This window comes from Octodon degus, unplaced genomic scaffold (genome assembly GCF_000260255.1).
Source record: "Octodon degus isolate 3935 unplaced genomic scaffold, OctDeg1.0 scaffold00092, whole genome shotgun sequence".
Classification (NCBI taxonomy): Eukaryota; Metazoa; Chordata; class Mammalia; order Rodentia; family Octodontidae; genus Octodon; species Octodon degus.
This window is the reverse complement of record NW_004524668.1, coordinates 8,351,201-8,360,197: the sequence shown is the minus strand read 5'-3', so window position 1 is coordinate 8,360,197 and position 8,997 is coordinate 8,351,201. Positions and strand designations below refer to the sequence as shown.

Sequence of the window (8,997 nt, the reverse complement as noted above, 5' to 3'; positions counted from 1 at the left end):
GGTTGTTGCATACCTGTAATCCCAGTGCCGGGGAGGCTAAAAACAGGAGGATCACTACGGGTCTCATCTGTGTAGTGAGACCCTGTACCACATACATTTTTAAAAAATAAAATAGTTGTGTTCACAGTGAGCACCCCATTTTGCATTCTGTTATTTTTACTTAACAGCATGTCAGAGTGTTTCCCACCCAGTGGCAGCTTTGGCAGTTAGTATATTTAGAGGTTGCCCCTTGGAGTGAAGAGGGGTCAGTCCTAGGCCTGAGCCAGAGTCCCTGGCTGCTCAGAAGAAAGTGTTACAGTGACAGCCCCGCCCCTGCTGCCACTGTCTGCGCGGGAACACGGCAGCCCCCAAGCCTTTGAGGTTCAAGTGGCTGCCTGTTTCCTCCCCTGCGTGGGTACCATGCACTGCTGCTCTGTGCAGCAGGAAGTGCGGAGCCAGCTCTCCCAGCTTCTCGGGGTGCATGGTGACAGGCGATCCCAGGGCTACTTCCTGGCCACCTGGCCTAGCAGAACTGGGGGCAAGATTGCCAGTGTGCCCTGGGAACCTAGACCTGGCCCTTCACCTGGTGGGGTATTTGTAGGTAACGCCACCACTGCCTTCCATCACACCAGGCCTCCAAGTGGGCGGCTAGGAGAAGGAAAGCCAGGTTCCTTCTGTTGGGAGGCGTGGGTGGGATAACTCTAAAATGGGCTGGGTCAGGGAGGACTTCAGGAGGCAGGTGCCTTACAGGACTGAGAATGTGGTTCTCCTGAGGTGGCAGCCCAGCTGAGAATAGCCTAGCAGTGCCCTCTGCTCCTGCCCCTTGCCCTGCAGGGAGAAGGGTAGCCTGGCCCACAGTCTGCAGGTGGCCCAGGAGCAGGCTGAGGAGCTGCGGCAGGAGCTGGAGAAGCTGCAGGCTGCTCAGGAGGAGCTGCGGCGTCAGCGAGACCGCCTGGAGGAGGAGCAGGAGGAGACGGTGCAGGATGGCGCCCGGGCCCGCAGGGAGCTGGAGCGTAGGTGGGTAGCTCCTCATCTTCCTGCCAGGCCCACAAAGGCACCTGGGGGCTCCTGGACTTGCTCTTTCTTGGAGGTTCACACTGACACCACTCTGATGCAGGGTCTCCTACCTTCCCCTGCTTTGGGAAACCAAGATTCAGGGAGCTGTGGTCGCTTACCTGGGATAAGAGAACTGTTAGGAGCTACAGCTTAGATGACATGAGCAACTAAAATCAAATGTTAATGTTAATAATGACTTTTTTTTAAAGTGACAGTGGGCGGGCAAGATAGCTCAGCAGTCTAAAGTGCCTGCTTAGGTGAGCTTAGGCGAGTGCGCAGGGACCGGGGTTTGATCCCCAGCACCACATGCTGCACCAGCCTTGCCCCCACAGTGGGCTGAGCCGGCCACACACACACAAAAAGGTGACAGTAATTTTACAGTATTAATGTTAAGTGCTAGAGACAACATTAAGCACTGAGATTCTCTCATTTAACCTTTTGATGTGTGCAATGTATAAATCTCCTTTTTATGGAGGGTGAAACTGAGGCAGAGAGGTCATAAACAGCTAGGATATGAACCTTTGCCCTTAGGTCTCTGAGACCCAAGAGACAATGAGTAGTACATTGGCGTAGTAGATATTTTCGTGTCTGAAGCCCCCTGGAAAAGCGTGTCAGGTGCCACTATGTACTTCCTATAGATTAAGAGCACGAATCCTTTAACTGCTTCACAGCATAGATGTCACCCGTTTTGCAGACATGAAAACTGAAGCCCAGAGTCACTGAGTGAAGAGGCAGTGGGCTTGGTTGTCCCTGTGGGTGTAGCTCTCGCCCCCAGGCCTGCCCCCAACCCAGCTTCCTGCTGGTTGCTCAGGGCAGGGGTGTAACACAGGATGCCCACTTGTCATCTGTCCCACAGCCACAGACAGCTGGAGCAGCTGGAATTAAAGCGCTCGGGGCTGGCAAAGGAGCTGGTGGAGGTGCGGGAGGCGCTGAGCTGTGCCTCCCTACAGCGGGACGTGCTGCAAGCTGAGAAGGCCGAGGTGGCCGAGGCACTGACCAAGGTAGGTCCCACATAATCAGACCTGCGTCTGATCGTGGGTCCGATGGTGTCCGTCTCTGGCACAGACAGATCTTTCCTTCAGGCTGACGTCAGTCACAGACTGACCCCGCCCTCTGACCTGGGATTCCAGCTGCCTGCAGGTCGACCTCACCAGGTCCTGGCTCGGGGTCTCTTCCTGTCTCTTCTCACTCACCCCACCTCTTTCCACCTACAGGCAGAGGCTGGTCGTGTGGAGCTCGAGCTGTCCATGACTAAGCTGAGGGCAGAAGAGGCCTCTCTGCGGGATGCCTTGTCCAAGCTGAGTACCCTCAACGAGAGCCTCGCCCAGGACAAGCTGGGGCTGAATCATGTTGTTGCCCGGGTGCGTTGTGCATAGTGAACCCCCTGTCCCCTGCACTTGTCTGCTCTGTGGGGGTTGGAGGCACGTGTCACTGAGGCCTCCTAGAACCCACACCCTGTTCCTGTTTGGCATGGTCTCTGCCTCTCTTCTGGCTGTGGTTGTGGCTGTCTGTCTGTCTTCTAGTGTATCAGAGAAGGAAGCTCCATGTTCTCCTCTATCGTTCCCCTCCCCAGGTCCGCATACCTGGCTGGTTTGGTCAGTGGAGACACTGGGGAGGGATCCCTGGTCCTGGGGGATCCTTACTCACTTGCCTTGCTCACCTGTGCCCTGCAGCTGGAGGAGGAGAAGGCGACTTTGCTGGGGAGGCAGCGACAGGCAGAGCATGAAGCCACCTTGGCTCTGGAAGAGCAGCGGCGCCTGGAGCAGCTGCGGCTAGAGCAGGAGGTGGAGCGGCAGGGCCTGGAGGGCTCCCTGCACTCCGCTGAACAGGCCCGGGACGCGCTGGAGCAGCAGCTCCACGTGCTGCGTGGCGCACACAGCCGGCTTCAGGAGCAGCTGGCCCAGGTGGGCTGCGCCCCATGCAGAAGTGGGGGGTGAGAGTGAGTGGGGAGGGGCCTGGGAGCCTGCTTCTGGGTTTAGATCCAGTCCCAGCTCTGGTAGCTAAGGACCTTGGATATGCCACCCCATCTTCCCGGGCCTCGGTCATGCCCCCGTAACCTGGGGCTGACCGTGGCACACAGGGCTAATCTGATGAATAGCATGCTCTGCCTGTGTCACCGCTCCACACAGATCAACAGTATGATAATAGGTGGACACTTTTAGAATTAGAATTGGATTCAGGGGAGATAGCTCAGCGGCTTAAACACCTATCTGGCAAGAGCAAGGTCCACAGTTCCATTCCCAGTACCACCAAAAAAAAAAAAAAAAAAAAAGAATTGGAATCGGACTTGCAACATCACAGCTTTAGGAAGGGGCCCAAGAGCTTTGGGAATCTAGAAATCTTTATACGGTGCCAGTCCTGGCGTGAGACTGAAGGGTGCATTGTCCGCTCAATGGCAGTTAGAGCTGGGCAGCTCCCTTGGGTCTGTCTTGTGTATTTACTCAGCTCTTCTGCAAGTTTCAGAGTGAAAAAGAGGTTCTGTTTATTCCAAAGCTGGTGAGGGTCCTTGCTTTTGTACACATGTACATTCCCAGTCTAAAAGGCTATGATTTGACCTGGAACAGATATGCAGCATAGGGCAGAGGCTTGGCCTGAACCAGGGGACCCTGAGTCGAAATGCTGTATGGTGAGCAGGCTCAGGAGTCCGGGGAGGGTGCTCACAGTCCTGGGTGGGGACAGCTCTCCCGGCAGCTGAGCGGGAGGGAACAGGAGCTGGAGCAGGCCCAGCGGGAGTCACAACGGCAGGTGGAGGCACTGGAGCGAGCAGCCCGGGAGAAGGAGGCGGTGGCCAAGGAACAAGCCAGCCTGGTTGTGCAGCTGGCAGCGGCGGAGCGCGAAGGCCGGACCCTGGCAGAGGAGGCCACGCGTCTGCGGTAAGCCTCACATGCTGCTCAGCGCTTCTTGGGGTGGGGGTGGGGGCCCTACATCACGACCTGCCCTGCCCTAGTGTTGGCTCACAGGAGCAGTTGCTTAGGAGCCCAGCTTGCCAACAGAGCCAGTTAGGACTCAGCCTTACCCAGGGAGCCTGGCTCTGGCTGGCAGGTAGGCTGGCACCAGGCCCCTGGCTGGCCACGCCCTGACAGCTACAGTTTCCTGGGGCTGCGGAGGCCGAGTCCCAGGGCCTCAGGGACGGATGGTCTCACAGTTTGGAGAAAGAAGCCCTGGAGAGCAGCCTGTTTGAGGTGCAACGGCAGCTGGCCCAGCTCGAAGCACGCCGTGAGCAGCTGGAAGCCGACGGGCAGGCCCTGCTGGTGGCCAGGGAAACCCTGACTGGTAGGTGGGGTGGGCACCAGGGGGACACCACCCTCTGCCAGACTGCAGCCTTGGGTTCTAGACTACCACAGAGGTTGGGCACGCTGGCCTGGGATCTGGTCCTAAGTCTCGAGGGAGCAGGTTCCTTCCCTTTGTGGGCTAGAGTCCTCACGTGACATTAGCGGTGGGAGTATCACTTCCTGGGCCTGTTGCCATGCTGAGGTTGGAGGAGCAGGTGAAGGCCTGGGCACGGTGCCTGGCATCAGCAACAGTGGCATGGGGACAGTGGGAGAGCTCCGAGCTCCCTGCAGAGCCTTCAGCTGCTTTTCCCGCCACTCTGTGGCCCACAGTCGCTGCCCCGTGTCCCCATGTGTTCCCCAGCCAGTCTCTGTACCTGAGGAGTTTCCCACTCACCAAAGCTTGCTCAAGCACCAACTTGGGTCACAGAAGTCAATCTTTGTGTCCTTGTCTGCCTGAGCCAGACAGAGACAGGGAGGGACATGCTGGCTTCTCACCCAGGGAATGGGGTGTAGCTGTTGATGGCGGGCAGACCCCTGCACATTGTCACCTCCACGAGTACTGACGGTTGGCGCCCAGCCAAGTGTGTTCCTGGTGACCGTCACCAAGCCTAACGTTATGTGAAGGTGGGCAGTGTTGGGAAGATACCCACCTCTTAGCCTCTTAGCCTCTGTAGAGGAGAGGAGAGGCGAGGCTGACCAGACACGTTGCGAAGATGACACTATCCCAGGGGAGTAGCGCTGTTAGAAATGGGGTTGGATTTTCGGCATTCTCTCCATCTACGGGCCCTTCTTATCAATCGTTGTATCCTCAGTGCTGTTCTTGATGGGCAGATGGGGACAGAGCCATTGGGCCGTGCAGCAGATGGGGAAATGGGGACCCAGAGAGGGTGAGGCACTTCTCCAAAGCAACCCAGCCCAGATGTTAGGCAATTCCCCTCCCCTGCCCTGGGTGTCCACCTGGCCCTAGACTGCTGGCCCTGGGGAGGTTTTAACCCAGCCCTGTCTTACCCTGGTGTTCTGTGCAGGGGAGCTGGCAGGCCTGCGGCAGCAGGTAACAAACACAGAGGAGAAGGCAGCGCTGGACAAGGAGCTCCTGGCCCAGAAGCTGATGCAGGCGGAGCGAGAAGCCCAAGCCTCTCTACGGGAGCAGCGGGCAGCCCACGAAGAGGACTTGCAGCGACTCCATCGAGAGAAGGTTTGGACAGGGGGTGGGGACAGTGAGGGCTCGGAGCTACTGTCCTTCTGTGTTTTTGGAGGAATCCTCCCATCTCTGCTGTGCATGTGGTGGGGGCAGCAGGGAGGATTCATGTGACGGGAGCATCCTTATCAAATCTACAGATTTGCCTGGCATGATGGTGTGCACCTGTAATCCCAGCACTGTAGGAGGCTGAGGCAGGAGGATCACAGAGTTTAAATCCTACCTGGGCAACATAGTGACATAGTAAGACCCTTTTTAAAAAAAATCATTTATTTATTTGGTACAGGGTCTTGCTACACAGCTCGGACTCAGTGATCCTCCTGTCTCAGCTTCCCTGTTGCTGGGATTACAGGCATGTGCCACCACGCCTGGTTTTGGTGGCCGGCATGGTGAGCCTGGCGCAGGGCTGGCACAGCATATAGTGCTGGCGATTGAACCCAGCGCCTTGCGCCTGCCAGGCAGTCAGATTGCTGAGCTATCTCCCTGGCCCGAGACCCTGTCTTAAAATAAAAAATAAAGGTCTGAGGATATAGCTCAATGTGAAGGTCCTGGGTTCAACCTTCAGTATTACAAAATCAGAACCAAAACAAAATGCAGGTTTTCACACCCCAGTGGAGATTCAGCCCCAGTGGTCCTGTGCAGGGAAGCCATAGTCACACTCCACGTGTGCTGTTTGTATATTGAGATCACTCTGGAGCCTCAGAGCGCAGGAACACAGTGGGCCAGGGCGAGGCTGCTAGGACACTGGCTCTGGGCTGACTTTTTTTTTTTTTTTTTAATTTTTTTTTTGTGTGTGTGTGTGTGTGTGTGTGTGTGTGTGTGGCCAGCTCAGCCCACCAGGGGGTGGGGCTGGCTGGCATGTGGTGCTGGGGGATTGAACCGCGGTCCCCAGTGCTTTGCTAAGCTTGTTCTAAGTAGGTGCTTTAGACCACTGAGCCATCTCTCCAGCCCCTAAACCTGCTCTTGCTCCCACACTGGCGACAGTGATGCTGTGTAAGGTGTCGCGTTTTCATTTCCCTGTCTGTAGACATGGGCGTGAGTTAGGGTGTCATGAGATTGACGTGAGCTCTGCCATATCCGTGAGTTAGCCTAGCAACTGACACTTAATGCTCCCTAAATTAGTGTTACCCATACTGGGACACTCTCCACAGTGACCCTCATGACAGGGACCCCAGAGCCACCTAGCCCAAACCAGGCAGGCCACTCCTGACCTCTAGGGCAGCTGCTTACCCCACGTCTCTGGGCATGGGTGGGATTATCACACCTGTCCAGCAGGTGGCAGCACAACTGTTCAAGAAAGAGTGCCACTGTCTGCTTTTCTTTCTTTCTTTTTTCTTTTTTTTTTTTTTTTGCGGAACCGGGGATTGAATTCAGGCCCCTGAGCTTGTGCCAGGCAAGTGCTTATTCCACTGAGCCATCTCCCCGGCCCCCATACTGTCTGCTTTTGAGAAAGTTCTGGGGGCCAGTGCTAGAGCTGGCACCTGCTCTTGGCTCTCCCCCTCCCCCCCATGGGCTGTCCTTCACCAAGGGCTCTGCCCAGCCACCTACCCAGTCTTCAGGGAGCCAGACCACCTCTTACTCCTCTTGCAGTTGGTCCTGCCTGGCTCTGCTGTGGGCCTGGGGCCTCTTCTCTCCCTGGCTGACTGCTGTTCTGCTCTGGGAACATCTAACCCCAGCCCAAGTAGCTGCCACCTTTGGGGCTTTTACAGCCCTTGTTCATCCTGGTCCCAGCACTCATCACCCCACCTTGTAGTGACCTGGTCACCACCCTATCTCACAACTGTGGGGTGCAGATTACCTTGATCCCCTGGGTTGGGTTGGGGGCTGCGTCCCCCCATCCTCCCCTGCGTGTCACACATGCCACATGTGGTCCCCAGGAGGCGGCCTGGAGGGAGCTTCAGGCAGAGCGGGCCCAGCTGCAGGGCCAGCTGCAGCGGGAGCGAGAGGAGCTGCTGGCCCGGCTGGAGGCTGAGAAGGAGGAGCTGAGTGAGGAGATCGCAGCCCTGCAGCAGGAGCGCGACGAGGGCCTGCTCCTGGCTGAGAGCGAGAAGCAGCAGGTGCTGAGCCCCGGGACGGCCTCATGGTTCCCCAGGGTGGTGTCCACTCAACTACCCAGCAGCTAGGCGACTTCAGGAAGGCTGCTTCCCTCCTGGGCCTTAGTTTCTCCACCTACATGTCCAGGGTCTCTGTTGCTGCTGTTGAGCCCGTACCTCTGTCCCCGACTGCTGCCACACTCAGGCCACTGAACCCCAGCACAGGGTGGGGAGGGGCCTCATTGTGCCCATGGACTGGCCAAGCCCCTAGTTCTGTTTCCTACCGTGGTCCAGGCCCTGTCTCTGAAGGAGTCTGAGAAGACAGCGCTGTCCGAGAAGCTCGTGGGGACACAGCACAGCCTGGCTGCCATCTCCCTAGAGATGGAGCGGCAAAAACGAGATGCACAGAGCCGGCAGGAGCAGGACCGGGTAGGGCAAGCCAGGCAGCTGAGCGGGGTCTTACCTTCCTTTGGGGTGTAGCACAGCTCTGCCCTGGGGAGTCCCTGAGTCTGGGCTCTCCAGCAGCATGGACAGCACTTGTAGGGCACTGAGGGATGAGCAGGAGCCTGGCCGTCCAGTGGGAGGGGCTGTGTTTGGAGCAGAAGGTGGGCATTTGAGCCTGTGGGTTAATTGGGTGCAGTGGGACCAGCACCCCACAGCCTTTCTGAGGAGCCCATCTATCCCAGAGCACTGTGAATGCCCTTATGTCTGAACTTCGGGACCTTCGGGCCCAGCTTGAAGAGGCCGCTGCTGTCCATGCCCAGGAGGTACAGAGGCTGCAGGAGCAGGCCCGGGACCTGGGCAGGCAGCGTGAGTCCTGTCTGCGTGAGGTGAGTGCCTGTTGCTTGTTGATAGCACATACCAGCAGATGCTGCACCTGCCAGTGGGGGGCCCGGTCCTGTTGGGGACCCAGAAGGGCATAAGGTTCCTCCCTGATCTGACATGAGCATGGTGGTGCATGCTACTCGGGAGGCTGAGGCACGAGGATTGGGAGTTCTTGGCCAACCCGGGCAACATGGCAAGACCCTAAAGTGCTAGGAGTATGGTTTCAGTGGTAGGGAGCCTGAGTCTCATCCTCAGTAATGCCCCCACCCACCCATGAATGAGCCCTCCCTATTTGAGGACAGTCGGATGCTTAGCTGTGAGAGGTGAGAGAAAACATGTGTTAAGCACTCACATGCAGTTGGGATTTAGAGGGACTTGGGTGACTATTGGGTCCCTCCTGGCTTGGTGTTCTCTGCTGGACAGTTTTTTTTTAAAGGAATAATACTGTATTTAATAAACATGAAAGGAATGTTTAAGTATTAAGCTGTGTTATGCATAGGGAGATACAAAAATTTCCTTAGTTAGAAAATATACAAGTAGGCAGGATGTGGTGGTGCACACCTGTCATTCCAGCATTTGGGAGGTTGAGGCAGGAGGATTGTTGCGATTTTGAGACCAGCCTGGGTTACCTAGT

General features: G+C 56.8%; 1 protein-coding gene across 4 annotated transcripts in view; it reads left to right on the top strand.

Moving 5' to 3' along the window:
• Crocc (ciliary rootlet coiled-coil, rootletin) overlaps positions 1-8,997 on the top strand; it is a 41,485-nt gene that overhangs the window by 14,990 nt on the left and 17,498 nt on the right. For all 4 annotated transcript variants that reach the window (XM_023722573.1, XM_023722572.1, XM_023722571.1 and 1 more), the window contains exons 14-23: positions 814-996; positions 1,892-2,036; positions 2,250-2,396; positions 2,709-2,939; positions 3,715-3,908; positions 4,181-4,308; positions 5,333-5,502; positions 7,383-7,562; positions 7,833-7,967; positions 8,225-8,368. In XM_023722573.1, coding sequence (XP_023578341.1) covers positions 814-996; positions 1,892-2,036; positions 2,250-2,396; positions 2,709-2,939; positions 3,715-3,908; positions 4,181-4,308; positions 5,333-5,502; positions 7,383-7,562; positions 7,833-7,967; positions 8,225-8,368 — 1,657 coding nt within the window. The remainder of the gene's footprint in view (positions 1-813; positions 997-1,891; positions 2,037-2,249; positions 2,397-2,708; positions 2,940-3,714; positions 3,909-4,180; positions 4,309-5,332; positions 5,503-7,382; positions 7,563-7,832; positions 7,968-8,224; positions 8,369-8,997) is intronic.